This window comes from Podarcis melisellensis (assembly GCF_964234715.1).
Source record: "Podarcis melisellensis genome assembly, chromosome: 12".
In the NCBI taxonomy this organism is placed as follows: Eukaryota; Metazoa; Chordata; class Lepidosauria; order Squamata; family Lacertidae; genus Podarcis; species Podarcis melisellensis.
This window is the reverse complement of record NC_138544.1, coordinates 4,771,013-4,797,529: the sequence shown is the minus strand read 5'-3', so window position 1 is coordinate 4,797,529 and position 26,517 is coordinate 4,771,013. Positions and strand designations below refer to the sequence as shown.

The 26,517-nt window shown below is 41.8% G+C and overlaps 1 protein-coding gene across 1 annotated transcript; it reads left to right on the top strand.

The window, feature by feature from the left end:
* Positions 1 to 4,974: 4,974 nt before the first annotated feature.
* LOC309380907 (mediator of RNA polymerase II transcription subunit 1-like) lies at positions 4,975 to 26,221 on the top strand. The gene is made up of 17 exons (XM_081931128.1): positions 4,975 to 5,062; positions 6,628 to 6,731; positions 7,538 to 7,619; positions 7,873 to 7,927; positions 9,144 to 9,276; positions 10,138 to 10,166; positions 10,498 to 10,569; positions 10,657 to 10,731; positions 10,875 to 10,945; positions 12,928 to 12,993; positions 15,339 to 15,447; positions 16,172 to 16,302; positions 16,767 to 16,879; positions 18,642 to 18,837; positions 21,247 to 21,342; positions 22,959 to 23,067; positions 24,899 to 26,221. Exons 1-17 carry the CDS (start codon positions 5,059 to 5,061, stop codon positions 25,035 to 25,037), a joined length of 1,584 nt encoding a protein of 527 aa, XP_081787254.1. The 5' UTR covers positions 4,975 to 5,058; the 3' UTR covers positions 25,038 to 26,221.
* Positions 26,222 to 26,517: the final 296 nt, after the last annotated feature.

Genomic DNA, 26,517 nt, shown 5'->3' with positions numbered 1-26,517 from the left:
GTTTTCCCATCTAACTGATGAAACGTGAGAGTCTCCGACTGCTACCAAAATACAATGCATCGCAACAGGGGGAGCTGAAATCCTGTCAGCAGAAATATTCTACAGAAGAATGAGGGCATTATTAAGTTGAAGGAAAACCTTAAATAAATAATCATGGAGTGGGGTCAGGGAGCTCCCAGTGTCTAGGACTCAACTTTGTTGCTCACTCACTCCCCACCCAATCCCCCTCGCCAAGTTTAAAAAGTAACAAGTGGCTGAAAGCACTGCATTCCCGCCGCCCTTGTCATATTCACTTTTATACATCTGTATAAAAGAATACAAAATCACTTCCTTGCAGAAGAGTTTTTGGATGAGGATGCTTGGATTGTATTATTATTTATTACCCGTATTTTTCGCTCTATAACACGCACCCGACCATAACACGCACATAGTTTTTAGAGGAGGAAAATCCGTAGGCATGCCACCCGTAGGCATTCCCTCCATAACACACACAGACATTTCCCCTTACTTTCTAGGAGGAAAAAAAGTGAGTGTTATGGTGCAAAAAATACGGTAATTTTCTATACTGCCCTTCATCCAATGATCACAGGGTGGTTCACAATATTAAAACACAAGAATACACAACATAGTAAGAAACAAAAACAATTTAAGTGCCTTATGCTAAGTTAGATCCATAGCCCAGTGCTGTCTATTTTGGATGGAACTGACTTGTCAGTTCTTGAAGTTATCTGGGCTGGCAAATAGCTGCACAACGGAAGGATTCTCTGTGATTATAGCTGCTGCTGCTTCTGTCTTCCACATCTCCTCAGATGGTGCATTGCTCACACGAGTAGACCACTTGGGGGAGACTGAACTACTCTTTGCTCATATTGGCTTGGCTGAAAAAGACTCAAGCCCCACTTGCCCATCTTACATTGAACCTGAGCATTTTCTGCAAAATCATATTTATTCATTTATTTCTTCAGACAGACATACCCTGCCTTTTTCCCAAACAGGGACTGAACAGCTAAAGAACAGCTAAGAACATGGAAGGGGGGATCATCATTAAAAAACAATGAAACATTTAAACATAATACCATTTAGAGAGGTGGATGTGCTTATGATCAGATCAAAACACGCCATGGAGTTGTTGTTATATAGCTCCTAACTGGCTGGGTATTTTTGAACCCCTGCCAGAAGAACAACGTGTGTTAGAGAATAATTACAAGACCCAGTAGTGAAATCTATCCACAGACAAGGATGGGATTCCCACCCTTTTGCCGTTTCCTTTTCCCCGCAATTCCTGTACTGTTCACAGGAGCGTGGCAAGCAGGAATTTGGCTAGTGAAACTTTTCACTTCACTGTATCAGAGTGCTGGCAAGTTGTTCCTTTTCCCCATGTAACTGTTAAAATGCACCGGCTCTTTGCCCAAGAGGGAGAGAACTTGAAGGCAACTGGTGCAACTCTGCCAGAACTATAAGCTGCCAGAGGAGGCTTTTTGGAGGAACAGCAAAGCGTGTGTGTCCTCACCAGGGCTGCCCCCTCATTAAAGAAAGCATTGATCAGTTCACCATTTGAACTTTAAGGCACTTCATTGAAGCTATCCATTTGCATACAAGAACAAGAATTCTAGAGGAAAAGGCATTCTTTCTTTCTTTGGAGATTAAGTCCTGGTATAGCACATTCCGTTTTAGAAGTGGGGTGTGCAGGTGAGAGAGGGAGGCAGGGAGGGGGTGAATCACTCTTCTAAGATGGCACCAGCCACCTTTTTTGTAAGAGTGCACACTAAAAATAATTCAAAACTATTTAAAAAAAAATAAATAAAAATCTGCTGCTCAGCTAACAAGGAGCACATTCATTCAAGAAGGTTCAGGCAAAATAATCTAATTGATTAACTGAAGGCACCTCCAGATGGGTCTTTTAATATGCATTCAGGATTATTTTTGCTCTTGACACTATTGGGGGTCTCATACACACTCACGCATTCATTTGCACCCTCATAACATTTTGGGGGAGTCACATGACATCATTAATGATCTGTGCATAGCCCATAGTTTCCTGCTGAAATCCCATCACTTTTCATACCACAAATGTTCTGATTTGTGTTGGTTTGGTTTCGTTGCCCTATAGGGCTAGGGCGCCCGGGCAATATGGCAAATTAAAGACATAGCTTCTCCCATGTACTTCTTGCTGATGCTGATACCAGTATTCCTGGGGTGGGTTTCTCTCTGTGTGTCTCTCTCAATCTCTCTCTCTCAATCTCTCTCTCTCTCTCTCTCTCTCTCTCTCTCTCTCTCTGTGTGTGTGTGTGTAAACAAGGGAAGGTTTAGCTACTTCATTTGCAATCATTTAATTTCTCTTTTTGCAAAAGTTTCACAGCCAAGCATAAACTAATGTTTTGTTAATTGATAAATGAGCTAAAAAGTTTTTTAAAAATAATCAACCTTTGGGCCAAATTAGATACGATGTTTGTCACATGCATAGTCCTAGTATGAAAGATTTAATAATAATTAGCTGGAGCAAACGAGATCAGGACCGGGGGGGGGGGGAGATCCATGGCCGCAATCCCTTGTTAGGTGAAGCCTAGTTTAACAACCCACACTTACCTGAGAGTAAGTTCTATTGAACACAAGGGGATTTACTTACATGTAGACATGCATAGGACCGTGCTGTAACTCTGTTTGTTCACACTCATCTCTTTTTACCCTTCGTTTATCAAAGTTCAAATCAATCAAATCAAATTTTATTAAACGGTCACAGACCAGATTAACTCGTACAGCTAGTCAGCAAAACATACCACCGGTAAAAACAAAGGACAATTTCAATACAGATTAGGCCATAACAGCAATTTAAAATTAGACAGCATAAATAAAATTAAGTATTTGCCTTCGCCTGCATATTGACATTGGAAAGCTCTTGGTTCCTGCCCTAATAGCGGCTACACAGAATTTGGCAACATTGATCGTAATTTCAGGAACCTTATCTTCTACCAAGGCTCTCATACGTTGGAGTTCTGGTTCATTTTTAAGCTTTTGTAGAACTGGGGCAATAAAGGTCAGGCGACCTTTCAGGTTGCAAGTTCTTTGAGCCAAGGACTTTATTGCTTAAGACAGCACATATGGAGACATGCTAAAACAACAACAACAAATCCAGAAACCTCTTTCCCTTTGACGAACATGCTAAGAAATAGTTTAGATTTGTTAAATTTCTAAGTGTTCCATCACCAGCCAGAGCGAGTCAATGTTATATTTGCTTGAGAGAGCTCGGGTTTCCTCATGTTTCCCCATGAACACATGTTTGCTTTGTGATTCTGACTTTATTTATTAAGCATATGTATTTATTCTGCTGCTTCCATTCCTCTTATATGTGCTCAGGGGAGCTCAAAGGATATTTCAAAGGCACCAGGCTTAGTTATAAGGATTTCATAAAATTCCATCCCTTAAAATCTTGTAAGTAATCTCATGGATATCTTATAGGCTTTCTTTCTTAAAGCTTTCAATGCAGAGTTGGCTGAGCTCAGTGGGTGTGTGAAGCTGTGCTGATTGAAATGCCAATATTTTATCTCTCTGTGCCTTTGAAATTTACGATTGCAATGAAATGAAAACATTCCCTCTGCATACTGAGCTGGTTGTGAAGAACATCCGCTGAACATCCTCATTTTTTGTGGAGGATTCAATTTAATTGACATTGGTATTCAATCTTTCCTATTATCACTTCATTCTCTTGTCCTCTTTCCGTGCAGTTCAGCCTGATTTCCTTGTAGAGTCAACACCGAACTGCAATACATACCAGGCACATGGAACAAGAACACCAAATAGTAACTGATCGGTCCTCTGTTGTGTTGATACTACCCTACTTACACTCCTTTCCAAACATCTTGAAAACGTCACAGTGTAGGCTGGTGATCTTACTCCATGAAACCATGATGACTAAAGACTGATTAGGCTGCCAAGCTAAATGAAAAGATATTGTATTAATATTGCCATTGACATAACATTGGAATATAAACAAAATTTTAGACAGTGTAATATAATGCCATCTGGGTATTGCGTAAGACTGTGTATGTGTGTGTGCATATTTGAGTGCATATCCCAACATAATTTCTTAACCAGAAGCCATCTCAGAACTTTACTTGAATAGACAGCTATTTAAGTTGGGTTAGCAAAGATGCATGCTGTAAAATCTTCTGTTTGGAGAGATTCAGTTCACTTTATGTTTCTTGCAGTTGGAAGCCAATGGCTGCAGGGCTCCTTGCTGTTCCAGGAAGCCGGAAGAGAGAAAAACTGAGAAGACAGAGGGTGTAGACTAGAGGCTGCAAAGTCACACCCACTTGCAGCTTGCGTTCAGGGCTCAAGTTTATACTTTCATGCACACATATTATAACAATGTTTTGCTCCTGTCTCTTTTTCTGCTCTTTGTGGGTTATGTCACACCCCCATCACACAATCACCATGCTGTTATGGTGGAGCAATAAAGCACAAGGGAGGACAAGGCTTCTTTACTTTAAATAGTTGTGCAGAAGTTCATTAAGTGTGCTAGGAATTGTGGCTCCGTAAGGCGTAAACTAGAGCTCTCAGTGTTTATGGGGTGGGTGCTGTGACTGTATGGTGTGTGCACACCCCCTGTTATTCAGTGCACCTATTAAAATTCGCTCTTCTAGGCAGCTTTTAAGGGTACAGTAGCCCGAACCATTTGCAGAAATACGCAGAAATCTCATATCCACAAAGCCGTTGCACCAGTTTGCACCTGGTCACATTAGAGAGAAAGGAAATATATAGATGAACTCTTACTTCCACACCAGCCTGCTAAATCTCTGTGGGCTAGGCTGATATTAAAGGCATAGAAGCACATGCAGTGTAAAAATAGAGGAAGTTGGCAACCCTGTCAATTAAGATTCTCTCCCCCTGCACATGTGGCCTTTGAGGCTTCAGTTTACTTAAATCCAGGGTATCTCAACCAGGTGCTGCTACTACCATTCTTAGGTAGACAGAGGGAGGAAGTGAGGAAACAGGAGAGGCTGTTAGGAGGTTTCTTCCTGTCTACTGGCTTCAGCCATTTAAACAGCTGCAGAAACAGAAATGGGTAAGTAAGTTGCTAATTGGGCTGTTGTATTTGCAGCCGCTGAGGATCTGGCAGGTGCTAATGTGGAAGGTGTGGCTGGATTACACCACTATGATGTATTGTCACCACAGAGAGGGTGTTATAGGTTGAGCAAGGCTACTGTCTCAGGCCGTAGAAGCTGCTGGTTGTTTGTCCCTGAGGTCCCTGGCTCTGGTAAGATAGAGTTATGTCTGCCCCAAGACCTGTCCTTTACCCCCACAATGACCCTGCTGCCCTTGGGTGTGGTTGAGGACTCCATCCCATTACTCCTATCTTCTCCTGCACCTTCTCCTGCACTTCTAGATGGAATGTCTAGATCTAACCTGCCTGAGGACAGAGACTTTGCCATTTCTGGACTCCATAGACTGTGCTGTTACCTGCAGTATAGGGAAACTAAGTGAAGCAAATGATGTTGATGTGTAGCATAACACAAAGGAGAAATCAGGTGTCCAATATAGGCTTTATGGCCATTTGATGTATTTAACAAACATACAAAAACCACATACCACTTACTCAACAGAAGACCTCTCAAATATTAATTATAAAATACCAATGGGGCTAAACATTAAAAACAAGCTACCTGAATATGAAACTAGCATTTTAAAAACAATTGTGCATAATGGAATCACATGTTAAAGTTACATGCCTCAGTTGGCTTGCAAAAATAAAAATTATTGCAAACACCAAAAGCAATACAGTAGAAAGTACCTAATTTTACCAGGCAGAGAGTTCCAAAAAGTGGGTGTTGAATGGATTGCCTTACAGAAACTTTAAACCTTTAGGCTAGAAAAAATGCTTTGTGCTACTTAAGTTGTATTCGTTTTAAAATGGTGCCTGAGGCAATTCTCAATAAGCTCAATAGGATTTTCTCTCAGGTAAGAGTAGGATTGCTTCCTTAGAATGATATATGGGGGTGTGTGGGGGTGTATCTTGATTTAATGTCAAAGACACTTAAGATATAAAACTGAACTTTTAAAATAGCTGTAGTTTCAGATTATGACATTCAACAGGTGGAAGAGTGGGATTTAAGCCAAACACAGGTCCATTAATATTAGTACCTATATTGTAGCCAAGTGTATGAGCCAGTTAATCTGAAATATCTCACCCATCTGGGACTAAATAGTCCTAATTTAAAGTGACTATTGTTGCAGTGTGGGCTGTTCGTTGAAGTCATATAATAGTTGGCTGTTTTGCTATATCAGGGGTGGGGAACCTTGAGCCCAGGGACCAAATGGGACCTCGAGCCTCTCATCTGGCCCTCAAATCTCCCTAAGCCAGACAGCCTCCCAAACTACACCCTTTGCCAGCCCGTTGGAGGGTTTTGCTGGGTGGAATGCTTCCTTCAACTCTGAGAAAGCTTCTGGCTTCTCCGGAAGATAAAGAGGGATCTAGGGAAGGTGAAGACACCGGCCTACTCCCATTTCTTCCTCCACCCTTTTTTACTTCTGGCCCATGGCCCCCAGGAGGCTTCAAGCAAGGAACTGTGGCCCTTGAACTGAAAAAGGTTTCCCACACCCTCAGCTAATTAAATTCCTAACTTCTTCCAGATCCTGCGAAAACTGGGTCTGCAAATGACATAATGGAAAAGCTACGTCTAAAATTCTCACAGAAGCCGTGGAGTGAAACTATGGAACTGGTTCGTCTCTCCATGGTAAGAATTGTAATGAAATCAGTTCTGTTGGGGAGGAGTAATGTGGGAGAAACTTTTTTTTATGCTTTCTTGAGGAGAATAATTGGAAGTAGAAGGGAAAGTGAGTCAATGTGTGTATAGGTCTTCCATCTTATTTTCTGCCTGACGGGCCAAAGTTTAACATGTGAGGTTGCTATTTTACTGCCTTGTCATCTCCACTCTTGAACTTGGATGGATAACACTGAAGGGGGAACTTTGGCAAGATGGCTCTAGGTGGGAATAATGGAGGGGATTCTTAACTTCCCCAAAATACTGATTGATTGTGATTATCGAGGAAGAAACTAAATTCAATTAAATGGACAGTTTGTGTGTGGTCTTGGGAGAGTGATGCAAATTCCATGGTCAGAATGGAAAATAAAAATGGCAGTGTTGTAATGCTTTGTAATTGCAAAGCTAATCAATCCCTTACGGATTGAAAAATTGAATAGGCAAATTTTCCCCATTTGATTTTATCTTTTTTCCAATCCACCCCCAGCTGATTCTGGGATGTGGGGTTACTTGGTCTGTTATAAAGCCTGTGGGGGGGATGTCTTCTGCCAGTTGTAGCTTTCACTGCTGCTGCAGCATTGTAATCTGGCACCCCAAAGGGGGCAATGAAGGTCAAGATATAGGAGGCCTGACTGAGAGTGCTGAATTTCCTATTTTGCTTTGAACATACCAGCCAATTTTCTGACTTGCATGTGATTATATGATGCATGTGCATGTGATTATATGATACAAATATTTCTCTCTCTTTCTTTCTCTCTTTTTCTCTCTTTCTCGGTGAGGACAAACATTCTTGGACTTCGAGTAAGACATCAGAGTCTCCCATATCTATTTGCCTTGAGAAAATACAAAGAACCTTGCACGGTAATCAGCTCTAAGATTGCCTATTTTTCTGTTATGGAAACGATGTCTAGCTTCTGTCTTGTCATCTTATGCAATGAATGTGCCTGGGTTCTAGGTGCCTTCCTTTTACAAACGGTACGATGAGCAATATAGCACAATTAAGCAAGAATCTTTGGTCTTTTGCTCTTAAACGTATGGGATCTGTTGACTGCTTTTATTGAACACGTTGATTCTCTGTGATGGAACCTTATTCCCTATTCTTTCATGTGTGCAGCAGGACCTTTGGCTGCAACAATGAACAAGCTGTCACTTTTGTCAAATCGAAAGGGGTAAGTATACCCTGCATCTACTAAATACGCTCTCTTCACTTCCTGCAGCTGTGGGACTGCTAGGTATGTTTCTACTGCTGTATAATTTTCACATGACATGCGTACATGCCATTCAGCTAACGCATCCTCTAAGCTGCGGCTTACTGCCATTTTCCTGTGATATCCTTGAAAGAGATGAGCCTGAGCAGATCAGGAGTTCCCCTCGGGCAGAAAGTTTTGGGACATTTACCATACTTGGGCCTGTGAAATGATTACTGCTTCACCTCAGCCTCTTGACAAAGCGTAGATAAATTCCACTACAAAGTGGCATTTCAGAAAATGCAGGAGTAGGAAGTTGCTTTATGCCAATTTCAGCTATTAGTATTTTGATCTCTATGTTGCCTTGCATCATCTGCCTTTCCCAGCCCTGGAGATGTTGGAGGCTGAACCTGGGGTGGGGTGGGGGGTTCAGTCCAAAGCATGTGGTCTTCCACTGATGTACAGACCTGCTGCTGCTGACGTTTAATCAGGAACTGAAACACAGCCATTTGGAAAGCTGGGTGCAAACACTCCTTTCTGTAGAACCCGTATACATCAACCACGATGAAGAAAAAAGTTTGCATTCAGGGTCAGCCCATCCATGAAGCAAGTGAGGCATCCTGCCTCAGGTGGCAGGATCCACAGGGGCAGCAGCAGCAGATGGTAGTAGTAGTAGTAGTAGAAGTAGTAGTAGTAATTTATACCTGGCCTGTTAAGTTGTGGGTGAACATATCAGACGACACAGCGATTCTTCAAACAGCTCTTGTTTATTCACAGGCCAGAACAGAACTGAACTGAAGGGTTCAGTCAGCATGCTTATATAGAGCTCCACTAGAACGCAGCAGTAACCATTTTCTGTAACTATCCAATCACTGAATGTCACTTTCAATCCCTTATTTGCATATGTGGACCTGAACTATCTACAGTATCCCCCTGCTGGCCCAGGGTGAGAAATTCAGTACATAACATGGCTCATCTGGCTGGGTTTCTCTAGCCACTATGTCGATATTTAGTCCTCATCACTTTGTTCCTGATGTAGATCTTCACTCACCCTTCCTTCCTGGCGGGGAGAGGGACACCATTTTGTCATTCACTTCAGGTGCCAAAATGTCTTGGGCCAGCCCTGCTAGGCTTCCGTTGCACACTGTAACTTTTAAATAAGCAATGCATTTTTTCTTCTTCCTTCTTTCCTCTGTAGACTTAATTATTATGTGAGCCCCAGTGGGGCAGTTTGCTATATAACATCAAAATCCTTCTACATTGAGATTCACCTGGAGAAGGATGGAAAAGTGGTTGATGTCAGGTTGGCTCACCCTGGGAAAAAACCCCTGGTAATTTTAATTTGTTTTCCTTTGGGTGTTCTGATCTGATGAAATGTAATCCTGCTTTTCTAGTTCTTCTGAAATATCTATAGCTTCATAATAAACCCTGTGGAGCAAGTGAGATACTTGCATCTAAGTCAAAGGGACAACTTTACATTAGTTATAACACTTACGCTGTTGCTGCTACAACCAAACTAAACCTCTGCAGTTGTAATTGCAAAATTTGTGGGAATAGCAGTTTCATTCACAAAAGCTGAACTGCAAAATAATTGCACAAGGACTGTTAAATTTCCTTATAGCTGAGTGACCATTTCTCCTTAATTTGTCCCCATCTGATGAGACTGCTTGACATGAGGTAGCAACTATGGGCTCATCCACATGGGGAACTTAATGTGGGTTTGAAGCTGGTTGTTCCTCATTCACATAATATCCTCATCCAACTGCTAGCCCACAATTTCCCCCGTTAAATTTGAATTTTCCTAGTCTGGAGGGGTAGTCCAATAAAGGAAGTAAATGTGATATGTGGATGCAGTGAAGCACATGGTGCATGGGGGGGGGAGGCGTTTTAACATAGAATCATAGAATTGTGGATTTGGAAGGGACCCCAAGGGCTTTCAAAATGATGCACCCATAAAACTATGGGTGAGAGAAGAGTAGGAAATATATGCCTTTATAGATTCTGGTTTACAGCCAAAAGTGACTGTTCCTGAATAGATCTTGGGGAAAACATCCTTGGATATTCCTCGTAGTGTCTGCTAAGGCTTCGTGTTGACTAAGGTTCGGCTTATGTCATTTCTCCTTTCTGCTTTGTTTTTAAGAAAATAGTGCCCCTCTTTAGAAAACCATAACCTCTGTTCTTTCGTCTTCTAGACCTGTGAAGATCTTTTGCAGCTTCTAAGGTACATATGTGCTAGGTGGATTTTTAACACACACAATTTTCATAAAATAAAAATCCTTTGCCACTGCTCCCATATCGTTTTCTGTGGTTGAGGTAAAAATGAATAGATAGTTCTGATAACTGTTGCTTCCATCCCTGCCTGCCCTTCATCCAGGACCAATTTGAGCCACTTTCCAAAGTTATTTAGCTGCTTTTTAGATGTCTTGTTTGATGGTAGCACAATGCTGCCAATATCAGATTCACTTTGGTGGTGGTGTTTTCCCAAATATTGGCTAGATGGCTCTCTTTGCCTTATCAGCACTGACAATTGTTGCATGTATTTTGCTCTTTAGAATGGAAAATTTTGATGCCTTTGGAAACATGCTAGCAGACATGTTAAATATTTATCAGATTCCAGGAAGCAGGTATGTTTGTTGCAACTTAATTACATTACTTAAATTATTATATTGTATATAAAACTCCCTTCCTCCAATAAGGTCTTTCTTTTCTAGTGAAACAAAATCCAAGGTGTTTGCTGCCTTCCTAGCTTTGGAAAAGGACCTCTGCTCACTGTCTGCTTTGAGCAGGTAGGTATCAGTGGTGGGAAAGGTGCAAGTTCAAATGTTTGCACTCCAGCCTAAGGTTGCCATAATAATAATAATAATAAATATTTTAAGGCATTTAAGTGCATGCTTGATCTCACTGATTACTGTATATACTTTAAAAACAGAACACCAGGTATGGACAGAGTCACTGAAATACTATGTGGAAAAGTTGGCTATCTGAACCCAAGAAGTGGAGGTAACTGATTTTTCTTTCTTTCTTCAGACTGAAGTAGATATCTGTGTGATCATGGTAAAAGGTACCCCTGCCCGTACGGGCCCGTCTTGCCAGACTCTGGAGTTGTGCGCCCATCTCACTCAAGAGGCCGGGGGCCAGCGCTGTCCGAAGACACTTCCGGGTCACGTGGCCAGCGTGACATCACTGCTCTGGCGAGCCAGAGCCGCACACGGAAACGCCATTTACCTTCCCGCTAGAAAGCGGTCCCTATTTATCTACTTGCACCCGGGGGTGCTTTCAAACTGCTAGGTTGGCAGGCGCTGGGACCGAGCAACGGGAGCGCACCCCGCTGCGGGGATTCGAACCGCCGACCTTTCGATCGGCAAGCCCTAGGCACTGAGGCTTTTACCCACAGCGCCACCCGCGTCATGGTAGCCAAGCATAATTTAAGAATGCTAAAGAACAGTAATACCTTGGGTATTACTATGATTTGGGTACTTCTGGTGACTTTGTGGGTAGCATGTATGATACAAGCATTGTTGTTTGTAATACAGTGGTAGCTCCGGTTACGAACTTAATTCGTTCCAGAGGTCTGTTCTTAACCCGAAACCGTTCATAGGCGCACTTTCGCTAATGGCGCCTCCCACTGCTGCTGTGCTGCGGCGTGCGACTTCCGCTCACATCCCGGGGCAAAGTCCACAACCAGGAACATCTAACAAGCGGTGCTTGTTACCCGAAGCGTTCGTAAGGAGGATGGTACGTAACCCGAGGTTCCCACTTACAGGACTTTGTGCTCCAAAACCGCTTTTTGACTAGAGATGACGGTGAGACCAATGTGAGTGTGTACAACCCCTTTCCTGTCCCCGAGTCTTTTTCTAGGTAGCTGTGAAAATAGAGGAGAGGTCCTGACTAGTTCCTGCTTGCATTTTGGTCCCTTTGCACATGCACTTCTCCTTGTTTATGAGTAATGCTGCTCCCCCCCATCTCACTTATTTTTCCTGATAAGGTGCTAGTCCTGTTGCGGCTGTGTGTGTGTGATCCATGTATTAGATGATGATAAAGGATCAAACTGTGCACTTTGTGCACAACTGCCTTAAAAGTTAAAACCAAGACCAGCTAATGATTTCCTGGGTGTCCGATCATTGGGCTACTGCTTCCCCCAATGCCTTTTTCTTCTGCCTATAATTCTTCTTATCTTTGGTAGTTACTTGACCGTGTGCAGCTGCTTCTAGCAGAGTTGTCCCTAAATGGCACTTTCGAGCATCTCGTGGGGCGGCTCCCCCCATTTGTTCAACCTTCTTAAATACAGTGGTACCTCAGGTTACAGATGCATCAGGTTACAGACTCTGCTAACCCAGAAATAGTACCTCAGGTTAAGAACTTTGCTTCAGGATGAGAACAGAAATCGCGTGGCGGCTTCGGGAGGCCCCATTAGCTAAAGTGGTATCTCAGGTTAAGAACAGTTTCAGGTTAAGAACGGACCTCCAGAACAACTTCAGTTCTTAACACGAGGTACCACTGTATTTTATTTTAGGGTGTCCTGCAGCTTGCTCCTCAATATTTGTGCATGAATTGTATGCATGATTTCATCCTAGGAGTGATAGCTTAGTTGGTAGAGCATTAGATTAGATTCTTAATCTTGCGGCTGTGGGTTTGAGCTCCACATTGGATAAAAAGATTCCTGCATTAAAGGGAGTTGGACTAGATGACCCAAGTGGTCCATTCCAATGCTACAATTCTGTGATTTATACAAAGGAACTTACTTGTTTTATATGTTTAAACTGTTGAGGTGATACCTAGCTCTCCACAACAATCTCCTTGCAACCCCAAACAGTTGTTTGGGTCCCCTGTCGCACAATATGGCCCTGGGGTATTGAATCCTTTGCACTGGAAGCAAACAAAAATGATGAAGGGGATCAAACATCCTAGGCTTACATAGCTTACATTGCTATCCGTTATGTGCTTTCTCTGTTTAATCCATCTGATTTTCTCAAATTCTATAGGAAGCCCTATGAACCTTGAATTTTATCTATCACAGTATCAAATTCTAGAGGAACAACTCACCCCAGGTATTTATTAATTACTATTTTGTCAGTTTACTCGCAAAAGTGACTCAAAGTGGCTTATAACACAGTATAAACACTAAAATCCATTACAGTAAACAAACCAATAAAATACATCTATAAAAAATAAAAGACAGGTCGCACAAAAATATTATTCTTAGTGAAGAGTGAGGGATTGTGAATCGACTAGAAAACTTCCATTGTGGTCTCATTCTGCATTCCCTTTTAAAATAGATTCTACACTCACTGAATGACACATGCTTCATTTTGAGTGAGTAAACGAAGACCAATTCTATCCCTACTTGTGTAAGATGAAGCCCCACTGAAATTGGTGGGACTTACTTTTGAGTGGACGTGGACAGGATTGCATGGTTATGCTAGCGGCTCTCTGAAGGGTGTGAGGTCGAGATTTTCCCATCTCTACCACCTAAAATCCTTTAACTGGAGGTTTGGGGAGCTGAACCTGAGACCTTCTGCATGCATGAGGTGTGGACACATGCACACCCACAGCCACAAACCTTTGTGTGATGGGAGCAGAAATCTTTATGTAATCCCACTCCTGTCCCTTCTCAACCTTCCTGTGCTGTGACTCGTTGCCTTAACCTTCATTCTGTATTGCTACAGACATTCAAGTGTGTATTGATACATGTATTCAAGTTGACAGCTTGATAATATTGCTAGCTTCTTTTAGTGGAAGCTACCCCTAGCTCCATCTGGTATGCAGGCTGAGACCCTACCTGCCCACAGACTGTCTCGCCAGAGTGGTGCATGCTCTAGTTATCTCTCGTTTGGACTACTGTAATGCGCTCTACGTGGGGCTACCTTTGAAGGTGACCTGGAAACTACAACTAATCTAGAATGCGGCAGCTAGACTGGTGACTGGGGGCGGCCGCTGAGACCACATAACACCGGTCTTGAAAGACCTACACTGGCTCCCAGTACGTTTCCGAGCATAATTCCAAGTGTTGGTGCTGACCTTTAAAGCCCTAAACAGCCTCAACTCAGTATACCTGAAGGAGCATCTCCACCCCCATCGTTCAGCCCGGACATTGAAGTCCAGCGCCGAGGGCCTTCTGGCGGTTCCCTCGCTGTGGGAAGCCAAGTTACAGGGAACTAGGCCAAGGGCCTTCTTGGTAGTGGCACCCGCCCTGTGGAACGCCCTCCCACCAGATGTCAAAGAGAAAAACAACTATCTGACTTTTAGAAGAAGTCTAAAGGCAGCCCTGTTTAGGGAAGCTTTGAATGTTTGACAGACTATTGTATTTTAATATTTTGTTGGAAGCCGCCCAGAGTGGCTGGGGAAACCAGCCAGATGGGCGGGGTATAAACAATAAATTATTATTATTATTATTATTATTATTATTATTATTATTATTAGCCTTCAATCACTCTCTTGGCAAGCCACATCAAAGTTGCAGGGTGTATCTGGATGTAGTAGCACAAACTTAAACCCAAGGGGGCTCCTGCAATACCAAGAGGAAGGTAGGGTGACTCGCCATGAATCGGCCTGACCTGGTCAATACATACAGTGAATGGATGCCACATGGTAACATTTTCCATTTCTCTAATATCCATTCCGGGATGTGTGTGTTTTTTTAAAAAAGAAACTGTCTTATGTAATGTTTTTTTACATGGCACACAACTGTGTTAATATTGCAATGCACGTATGTGAAGAAAAGTACTGGAACAATGAGGGAGGAAAATGAAGTGTACTGGTCTGGATGTGGTCATTTTGTGAGAAGATGGACACGTTTAAGAGTTGGTGGTGGCCTGTGGCTTTATTTGTCCTACTATCTGCTTGGGTGAAAAAACCGCAATGACAATCAGTCATGATGGTAGGGGACTAAAGACAGTACTTAGCATTTCAGCAGAGTCCATCAGAGCTGACCACCACAGCTTGGCCCACCTGCTCCCCCACTTTAGTTTTTACTGACAACAACAAAATGGAAGCGGACCACCATATTAAATTTCCCATCAGTGCCTTGGACTGGTTCACATAGTATCCGTCCAAGACATTGTGGGGACTTAAAATGGCTGCCAGCTTCCCAGACCCACAGCTGTTGCCATGGAAACTCACAGGGGGCCTAAATAGATACTGCCACAGGGTCTTCCATCAGACTAGTCCAGAACTAGCTCTGAAATAACAAAAGACAAAATGTGTTCAAATGGCAAGCAAGGCATCCATCAGGCAACCTTCTGTTCTCTGACAGAATAACATCACTGGCTATAGTACTTAGAATCACAATTCACTTAAGTATTGGGGGAAATCAATGTTCCTGGACAAAGACTTCAAGGCCATTTGTGTATCATGTTCACTAATCTGACGTGTCTGTGTCTTCTCTTTCTATCAGGCTTGAAAATAGATGGCAGGAAGGTGCTTGTCATAATAGGAGGGGCTGATGCAGTCCACCGACTCCCTCTTGCGCCCTCACTTGTGAATTCGCCGGCTGGTGGAGATGGGTAAGACTTGAGGGCATCATTCATGCTCCTATCAGTATAACTGAACATGGAAATCCCTCGCTCTGTGTGGGTTATAATGGGTGTGTGATAGCACATCGAATTCACTTCTTAATAGTCTGTCGTTTTAAGACACTGTGAGGAACGTGGTATGAAAATGTGTACAAAACCTGGAAGTGCGTCCTCAAATTACACATTGTGTTCTTCACACTTCTTAAGAGTACATGTTTAAACTGGCCATTTTCAGTCTGAAGAAAAGGCAGCTGCCAATCCATGACCCAGTATGTGCTTTTCCGAACTCTTATTTTGCCCCCTCTCCTCACCAATTGATGTTTTCTTTTGAAGGTGCTGTCTACTGTGAGCAGTGTTGGTGGTCTCCAGCTCTGACCAGGCCCTGTGAGCCTGGTCAATGGTCAGGGATGGTGGGAGTTGAAGTCCAACAACATCTGGAGGGCCACAGATCCTCCGGATCTGATAAAGGAAAATCCTGCCTGAGATCCTGGAACAGCCTTTCTCAGACTTTGGTACCCAGGTGTTCTTGGACTACAATACCCATCATCCTTAGCTAGCAAGACTAGTGGTCAGGGATGATGGGCGCTGTAGTCCAACAACATCTGGGGACGCAAGCTTGAGAAACATTGGCTTAATTTATAAGATTGTGCTACCAGAGTACTGGTCAAACTAGCTTCCTTTTACCTGATGCTTAACTTTCCACCCTTTTCTTCAGCAGCCCCAGATTCCTGCCTCTGAAGGAAGTAATTTCCGCACCATTATCAGCTTGCTTTTTCCTGATGTTTTACCAGAACTGTCCTTTTCCTCTGTCTTCATCCAGTATTCATAAACTACAGGAGCTTACAGGCATGCTTTAATTTAATTAAGTACATAATTTTGTACCTCCACCCTCCCTCCTAACATGCTAGCATTTCAATAGACCCTAATTAACATTTGGTTAATTCTTCCCCTGTGATTTCTACAGGGGTATGAAGGCTGATGGGCCCCCAGGGTTAAGTTAGAAAGGGAGAAGTGGCAGGAGCGTAAAATGAGAACCAAGTATTGCTGCTTCTGTACTAGGAGTATAGCATGCGTGCTGGTATTTGTCTCAGCCTTCCCATAAGCAACTTGCCCATTCAGGAGCACAAGTGCTTGCTGATCTGAATAGCCCTGTCCCTCTGTTGGCAACCATCCCACTGATTTATTGATAACCATTGTGTGATCACATCTCTCTTTGCCTCTTCTCATGTGATGCTGTTTCAATCAAATGCATTCCATCTTTAATGATGCTCTTGTACAGTACTAATGGGGGAAAATTAATTTGGTTTTAGGGCTTCCAGTTGCTAGATTGAAGCCAGGTCCTCTACATGAGCTGATTGTTCAGTTTGCCCTTTCAGAAAATCATCCACATGGTTTGATAACAAGTACTTCTTCCTTCATTGTGGTAATTATACTCCAATTGTTGGTATTCACTCCAGTTGTTATGAGGTCAGGAATGAAGCTGCTAAATGAGTCATAATTCTACAGCTTACTGAAAGCTGTGTTGGATTCTGGGAAGTCACATTTCTGAAGTAGATGACTTTAACACTGCTAAATTTGATTATGACCTAAGTTGCAATTCTTTGCCCTGGTTGGCCTTTACACAACATACACAAATTGTGTGTGCGCGCTCTCTCTCCTTACTCTCCCCCTCTCTCACACACAAAATTACACTCAATTCAGTGACTCTAATGTGCAAAATTGTGGGGCTGTCATCCATGAGATGTCATTAAAAAGCTAAATGCGGCCTTATACTAACCCATAACACTACTTTTTTAAAAGCCTTGTTTCAAGTTAAAACCATTTGCACACATGGTCTCATAATAGCTGGGAAAGTTTCATAAAGATGTAGCATAGAATGAATTCATTGTAGGGAATAAATTGATAGAAAGATCCAACTGGAGTGAATCCTGTTGGTGGATTATATTTATTTCTTACGTCTTCTTGGCTATGCTTTTAGTTTATATTCAGTTCTTTTTGGTACAAGTTGCCCTTGACACAGCTGTGTGTGATAAATCCTACTATGCAGAAACTGGCACTACTGGTATGCAGACCAGAGGGTTAATGTGCACATGGCTCACACAGACACCATTTGTCCACGTGCACTTCTGTCCATGTGCATTCATCCATACATGGGCACTTTCATCAGAACTCCGTCTCAATGTTTCTGGGCCGCACTTCATGGGATGTTTTCATGGGATGTGCCGTCCTCTCCTCTCAGTATTTTCCCACCCCTCCCCTTGAGTTCTGGAAAACTGAAGTCCATTGTGGGCATGTCAATCATTTGTTCACCTGTGCGGGTGGTCAATATTTCTAATATACCACACTTGTGGGTTCACCCCCTCCCCCAAAGTGCGTCTCTGTCTCAGTCCCACTAAAAGCCCACCAAGGAAACGTCACCAGTGGAAGTAGGGTGTGCAGGAATAGGTGGCAGTTCACCCAGCAAAACGTTGTCACACACATAAAAAGAAGTGGCCCTCACAATGTGCTTCAGTGTGTCTGGGTAACATGTGAGTTTACATTGGATTTTTTCCCCTTATCACATGGATTGGGACGTTCTGAATTAAATGGCGGAGGGAAGTGTGGACTTCTACTTAGATGAGGGCAATGTCCTGTGGACAAGGTGAAAAACAAGCACACATAAGATGCATAAAATTCACTTTAAACTACCATGTATACACATCCAGGTTGGTTTTCCCCCACGGTGCCATTGGGCTTGAGAGCTGAGCAACTCTTCAGATCCAGTGCAGAGACTACTCCATTTAATAACTTGTTTAAAAATGGGTGGTCAAGGCATCTATAGTATAAGCAGCTTATTTCAAGGTTTGCTTAAAAGTCCAGTGCCACATTCTTTGTACTGCTCTAGACAACTACCATATTTACTCAAATCTAATGCTCACCTTTTTTGTTATGAAAATCAAGGTATGCATTAGATTCAATGGCACATTTACATTCACCAGCAATTTTTTTTTTTTTTTTGGTTTCAGGGTTCTGAAAATTGAGGTGCGCATTAGATTTGATGGTACATTAGACTCAAGTAAATATGGTATGTTTTTGAAGGGAAGTTCCTTTCATTCATGTTTCCTATTTACTACTTTTTTAAAAAATCAATGCAGGAAACAATTGCAACTACATCCATGAACAAATCTGGTACTGTCTATGTTCAGTCTCTTCCAGGCTGCCCAAAACACAGCTATTTCCTAGATAAAGGCATAGAAAAATCTGATATGGCTGGAGCAATGGTCAAGAAAATCCCTTTCACCCATCCCAAATGTGTGCCTGATATGATTGAAGTTCTCAGAAGTCAAGCAGCATATAACACCCTCATTAGCAGCTGCGTGTCTGAGACAACTGAGTGTGAAGGTAAGATGTTTGCACATCTTTTGCTCACACCTCTTTCTGATTCTGCTGTGTTTCTACTAGTGAATTTTGGGAAGAGTTTATCTTCAGTATTTGCTGTGAAGCTCAAATATATCAATTGGGACCGGTATTTGTATGTTGGAGGCACATAAAGTTAGGTCTATCTTGGATGGTGGTGACAAGATATTCAGGCATTGGAAATAAGGAGGTGTGATGGGCAGCATACTGGTTCTGCTCCCCTCTCACCATTTTTGTGATCCAATTCATTGAAAGTGGCTGGGAAAATTGTGAGCCCATCGTATCTGTGGAGGTTAAGTTGGGTACCAGACCCTCTAATCCTTGGATCTAGCAAGTGTTAGAATTTAACCAAGGAATAGCCAGGCTAGCCGCGTAGTGAGGTGATAAAATTGAGCGATGAGCCATTAAGGGGGATTAAGAGGCAAGATGGCAAATGGGTGGGGCCCCCTCTCACAGATAAAGCCAGAGTAGAGAGAAGCAGTGAAGTGACCAGGAAGAAAAGCAGCAATCGAAACTGGAGACAGAACTGCTAGAACCTAAGACCAAGGTACTTTCAAAAATGTATAACTTGCTGCTGAAATGGAACACACAAGACGAATTGGTTAAATCGGCTATGATAAAGTGGGCCCAGGATATTGGGCACAACATTATGTTCGAGGACTGGGAAAGGTTATGGACCACCGGGCTGAACTTCACAGCATGTAATGCTCTGAAGGAAAATGTAATGAAAATGATATATAGATGGTACATGACCCCAGTGAAATTGGCTAAAATATACCATTCGTCTGATAATAAATGTTGGAAATGTAAGGAAAATGAAGGAACATTCTTTCACCTCTGGTGGACCTGCCCTAAAGTGAAGGCCTTTTGGGAAATGATATACAATGAGTTAAAAAAGGTATTTAAGTATACCTTCACCAAGAAACCAGAGGCCTTCCTTCTGGGCATGGTCGGCCAGAACGTGTTAAAGAAGGACAGAACATTTTTTATGTACGCTACAACGGCGGCAAGGATACTTATTGCTAAGAGCTGGAAAACCCAAGATCTACCCACACTGGAAGAATGGCAGATGCAGCTGATGGACTATATGCAACTGGCTGAGATGACTGGCAGAATCCGCGACCTGGGAGAGGAGAGGGTTGAAGAAGACTGGAAGAAATTTAAGATTTATTTACAAAAATATTGTGATTTGGCTGAATCCTAACAAGGAAGCCAGAGCAGAAATAACTGTCTACCATTAAATTATAATTTATTATTTGAGTTTAACCTAAATATTGCACTTAAGAGCATAAACAAGATGATAATTTGCTTGGAAAAATTCATTTTTAATGATGAAAGTGGAAGCGGGAGACGTGAGGGAGTCCGCAATAGAATGAAAGGATGTTATAAAACCTATTCTGTTTGTTAAATATGTATCTGTAAAAAAACTTAATAAAAATTTTTATAAAAAAAAAAAAAAGGAAGAAAAGCAGCAAGGTGGAGACAGGGTCAAAGAGAAATATTTGATTTCTGTTTGGATCCAAGGCTGCCGCCATGGGAGAAACTAATGTTGTAGGCTCAGTTTGTATATACGTGTAGATAAACCATACATCATAAAGACGCAGTGCCTCATTCCCAAAAGAAATCACAAACCCTGTTTAAGCACCTGGAATCCCTGAAACCATGGAGATTGAGGGTGGGGTGAAACAATATGAATAGCGCAGAACAGATCACGCAAATCAAATGTGCATTGGCTGCAATGTTCTCCCCCTTCTTCTTTGTTTCATTTGCAACTCCCATCTTGAAACTATATAGTCTGTTTTCAGCCGCCGCCCCTCTTTTCTCACATAGCTCAGTACAACACTACCCTGGTATCAGTTCTCCAGGGTGTCAGGTGAGGTTCTCTCACAGTCAGATCTGGAGATGGCCGGGGTGGAACGTGGGACCTTCCTCATGCAAGGCACTCACGCTCTGCCACTGAGCTACGGCCCTCCCTTCTGAGCAAAAGTTGCTGCAGGCAGAGATTTATAAATGAGTGAAGTATTCACATGGACTTGTTTTCAGGTGTGCTTAGAACTGTTTGGATTCCTGCCAAACAGTGTTGACACCTTACAACTTATTTTTTTGGAGATAGTGAAACTGAAAAGGAAATTTTCAGCAACTGTATTTCATTTGATGTTTGTACCATGAAACTTCATGAGCGTGTACAAAGCAGGACTCCTTGAGTCTAGCAAAAGCCAACCCACTCCTACTTCAATGGTAATGTTTTAAGTTAAGGGATATAGAATACCTAGAAATCAATACAAATGTTTTTTGACTACATGCACTAATTTATATCTCTAGTTCAAATTAAATGTTTAGCTCTGTTGCTAAAGGATTAGCCCAAACAGTCACTAAACAGGTATTTCCTTCCAGATTCATCAGACTTGCTTCATTTTGACGTCTTTCAGCAAAAAGCCACTAGCTTTTCAGTAACATTCCAGCATCCATTGGAGGAGAACCTAGCCTGTGGTATGTTCCCAAAGGAAAGGTGTATGCACACAGGCATACAAAAAGTCAGCAGGGAACGTGGTGCAGAAATGCCCTCGCTGCATTTTGCACTACACATGTAGCCTCATTTGGCTCGGGCCGGGGTAGAAAGTGTGAATGTGTATATGTGTGTTTCAGTGTTAAGAACAGACTGCATGTCCATACCACACATTGACACAATAACCAGTTCATTGCAAAGCTACCTCACTTTTTCCAGAGCAGCACTGTGCAAAGCCCTAAATAGCTGGCCCTTGTGACTGCTTTCAGATGTTTATAGGGAAAGTGCTGGCCCAAGACACTTGGTGCCTCATGTCGAGCCCAAATAGTCCCCTGCTAGAACCAACACCCAAAATTTTGCTTCATCAATTCTGCCCATCTCCCCATGCAGTCTGAACACATGGAGAGAAGGAACTAGAGAGGAGGAGCTGGATCACATCTGTGACCTATTGCCACATATTCATAAATAAGGTCTGAAAAGAGGTGGTAGTAACAACAACAACAACAACAACAACAACAACAACAACAACAACAACAACAAACAACAACAACAATAAATAAATAAATAAATAGATTGTTATTTATTATTTATACCACGCCCATCTGGCTGGGTTTCCCCAGCCACTCTGGGTGACTTCCAACAAAATATTAAAATACAATAGTCTGTCAAACATTAAAAACTTCCCTAAGCAGGGCTGCCATTATTATTATTATTATTATTATTATTATTATTATTATTATTAGTCTTCTACACAAGTGTTTCATGGTGATGTACAATATGGTTATAGTTATACACAAGGGAGCTCTTACTTTAGCACACATTGAAGAAACTGGCAAACTCTTCCCATTTACTTCTTGGCCATCTATATTAACCCTTTTCTACTATTGCACAATGTGTGTGTGGTGTGTGTGTGCGTGCGCATGCGTTTCTAGTGTTTGTGTTTTACTCTGTTAAATTGGTTTGGGTGCTATTGGTACAAAAAGTAGCACATTATGTCATTTACAGTCCATCTTTCACCCTATGGTCCCAGGGTGGAAATACATATTGTGCAATGTGACTACCTAGGTATAAATTAGGTCTGATTCCCAGTTTTATACTATGGTTGGGAATATTAAAAAGTAAGCAGATGTTGCAGTTTATCACATAATCTGTGAATTAAACTTTAACCACGCCAGCGTTGAAGATGGCTTGGGATAAACTTGCAACAGGTGAACAGCCTGTTTACTGTTTTGTTAATCCTTCCAATGTGCACGTCTTTGGATTGGGCCGGTGATGGGATAACAGGAGCCAGTTCAAATGCCTGTTACTCATAGGTAGATGTGTGAACGGACTCCTTTTGAAAGTATTGGTGACATATATTTTTTATCTTGTAGTGATTTGTAATTGCTCATTTTTAGTCTGCATGGAATGAGCATGAATATGTGACGTCTTCCCACGAAACATGCATGCTTTCAGGAAAATAAATAAAACCAATGCAGTGACCAGAAAGAATTCCTATTTTAAGTATTGAATAGATTTGGTGGTGGTTAATAATTCTTACTGTTGTCTCTACTATAATGTCAGACTTGTTTTAGAGCATTTTTCCCCTCTTCTGTTTTAGTGATGGTCGATGTTCTGAGTTCAAGGGACATTATATGCACTCTTCATACACATTCTGAAGATGGAGCATTAATCTGCAGCAATGATTATCTCACAAGAGTTCTGAAGCGGTAGGTAACACTTCTATAATATATAGGGGCGAAGTTTTCTTGTCCCTCCCATCCCTTTTCCTTTTGTGTCATGTATAATGGAATGGTTTGTAAACTGATGGGCAGATATCTATAAATTTAATGACTTTGTACAGCAGCTAGAAACTTTTAAGTGATGTAAAGGATTAAAAAAACATTTCATGTAATGGGAAAATTTTCTCAGTATTTGAATAAACATTGGGGCAGGAGAAACCATACCATCTTAAATATTGTAATGAAGAATTTATTAAGAATGGTGGGTTTCACAGGCCAATTCAGCTTTTTTAAAAAGGATATTCTCAAATGATGCATGCATTTAGACAGTTTGCTGGAGGAACTGGACCTTAATAATACTGAGTAAGCTTTCTGAGTAAGCTTTCATAGGAAAGCACAACACAGTGGAATAGCTCCATCAGGCTTAAGACATGAGAAACAGGCAACCAAAATAACCTACCTACAAGCTCCATAAATGTCTAGCTCCACATGGTCAGAAGAGTTAGTTGAGCCCTGTATGTCAGTGTGACATTCTCTGGAATTCATGGGAACTAAAAATCTCCTCCAATATTATTATTATTAACTGGCAATATATTATAAAGGAAATGCGTAATAAATATAAAATATGAGGATTGTGGGAGGAGCTGGTGGAAGTAAAAAATTCGTAATATGGCAAATATGAAAATGTTTGAATAATTTGTAAAAGAGAAATTTGTAAAAAAAATTAATAAAAAAAAATCTCCTCCATCTTTTAATAGTTAGCGCAACTAGAGGCTCCTTTGCTTCTGTAATGGGCAGCTTAGACCACTGTCTAAGCATCAGTGGGCTGAGTCTCAGCAGTGGTCTTTGGGCCACTTTCAGGTAGGCCTCAGCATCACTGCCTGCCATAGCCTTTTGGCTGGACCAACGGCAACACTAGCAACTCTGCATGCAGAGTAATGGTGGCCAGAAGACAGAGAGGTTCAGGAGTGGGCAAGGTCTCCCTTGCTCTGACAGGAAAGAGCTTGAAGTGTTGAAGGAAATTAAAAGGCTGATAGTTGTTGACAACAACAATTGTAGTAAAACAATGATGTTATAGGAGGAAGCAGCCCAGAGTGGCTGTGGCAACCCTGTCGTATAACTTATTATTATAAGTTAGAAGGATCAGGAAATTGATGAAAGAAATGGGTGGTGGAGGTATAGGAAATACTTGTGAAACATCAAGCATGAGTAGGATTTTCAGCAGTGTGGCGAGATGCAACTTTAAAGAGTCAAACTGTTCCTGTTGAGTGAGCAATGCAAAATAAGATTGGAACGTCGGCGGTTTGAGGCCCCAGAACAGGGTGAGCTCCCGTTGTTTAGTCTCAGTTCCTGCCAACCTAGCAGTTTGAAAGCACATCAAAGTGCAAGTAGATAAATAGGTACCACTCCGGCAGGAAGGTAAACGGCATTTCTGTGCGCTGCTCTGGTTTTGCCAGGAGCGGCTTAGTCATAATTTCCACATGACCCAGAAAAACTGTCTGTGGAAGCAGACAAATGTTGGCTCCCTCAGCCAGTAAAGCGAGATGAGCGCTGCAACCCCAGAGACGTTCGCAACTGGACTTAACTGTCAGGGGTCCCTTTACCTTTATGTCACCTTACAGAAGAACTGGCATGGAACTTTAGAAATTTATTTTATGTAATCTATAAAGCTTTCTGCACTGCGCTGACTTGTTTGGAGACAGTGGCAAATGCAGCTTGCTCTATCCACCAGTCAGTTAGTTCTGCATATGGAGCAGCCAGATTATATTTAGCGAATTAGCAATTCCTTAAATATCGGATGACTTTGCCCTTCTCTTAGGTGTATGTCAATTCCGGTTCTCATGAGAGCAATTTTCAAGAAAGCCACCCAACAAAAAGCTGAGGAAACTTCTCTGAGCAAAGACGGAGTCTGTGAGGAAAACTGCAAAGACCAACAAGTTGAACATAACCAGCAGTAATGTGGCTACTTGTGAAACTGAGCAACAGCATTCTTATTTTTGGTGTAATTCTTGGTTTATTTCTCTCACAAGTTACAACTGGGCAAAACTAATTCCGCTTAGTGAAAAACATTGGGAAAAGTTACATTTTAAGTCACAAAAGCAATTTGAATGCAGAGAGTTGATGTCAAATTGCATATGCTAGTTTACCACCTTAATAAACATTAAGTTTCAACTTTGTAAGGGTTATTTTATAGACAGTGTTTAGAAAAAGTAGGTTTTCTGAAGTAGTATGTTAAACAAAGCTTTAGGAGCCTTTTTTTTTTTAGTAGGATAAACATTTTTTGGCAGGGGTGGGTGGGTTATTTTAATTCAACTTTGATCTTTATACTGGTAACACCCTGTGGCAGAACTCTAGTCCACCTGAACGTTTGTCTAAATTGGGCTTTTTTCTTAACACTAAAGCTTCCTTTTTTTCAAAGTCAGACACGATCTTTTAAAAATAGGGTCCTGATTCCATCAAATGTTAGTCACATAGGGACATTTTTCCAGATAGCATTGATTTGATTACTTGGGGACATAGTTAAAATTAAGAGATAAATGAACCATCTTTACACTACAATGAAACTTTTGTACCCCAGCCCTTTCCCATAATGATACTCTTTTGTGTGCAGTCTCTACTGGATAGAGGTATGAAGCTCTCTCCTGAAATCTGCCCTTGCACAGACATTATGTTCACCTTGCTCTACATGTAAGATGAAGTATTTTTACATGATTCCCTCCCCCCCCCCTCTCTCTCGTGTGTGTGTGTGTGTGTCACACACATGACTTCTCTTGGTCTGAACCAGGTAGAGTTTAAGTAGTGGTAGCTATAGTACAGCAAAGTAAGGGCAGCAAAAGACCCATAGAACTCACATTATTTGGGAGAGAGGCAGCTAATCATTTGGGGGGGGCCATATTGACCCATAGTCAACCTTCCAGTGAGTAGCAAGAACTGCACTTCTCGAGGCTGCTTTCCAATAAATTATTTTACACTATCAGTTGTTGTTTTTTTTATTAAATTTAGTGATGTCAAATTTTGTGAGGGTATTGGAGGTCACAGAAGTGGGACACAAGTTTGTCACCCTGTTCAAAAGAAACGTTAATTCCATTTGAAGAGGAATTTCTATTTCTTTGTTCTCTTAAATAGGTCTGCCTCTTCTCGCATTGTCCACCTGTCCCTGATTAGTGCAGCGCTGACTTCTGGGCAAGAAGGTTTTCCCCAGAAAGCTTATGAAGAGAGAACCGTACTATGTACAGACTAGTTTACCAGCTAAGAAATGCTTCAGTAAATATCTGAAGGCCAAACTCAAGGTGACATTAAATGCACCTTTATATTTCAGATATTAAAAAAATAGCACCAGCCAGCACCAACGAAGAATTTCTTCCTCAAAGCAAATCCTAGCTTCAGAAAATTTCCTGAAACAAAGCAGGGGAGTAATTAATTAATTTCCCAGCTTTG

Bases quoted from the DNA above. Each gene is read 5' to 3' on its own strand.
- LOC309380907 (XM_081931128.1), top strand. The intron at 10,732-10,874 runs GTAGGTATCAGT...CTTTAAAAACAG, and splicing joins TCACTGTCTGCTTTGAGCAG to AACACCAGGTATGGACAGAG. The intron at 15,448-16,171 runs GTAAGACTTGAG...CCTTTTCTTCAG, and splicing joins TCGCCGGCTGGTGGAGATGG to CAGCCCCAGATTCCTGCCTC.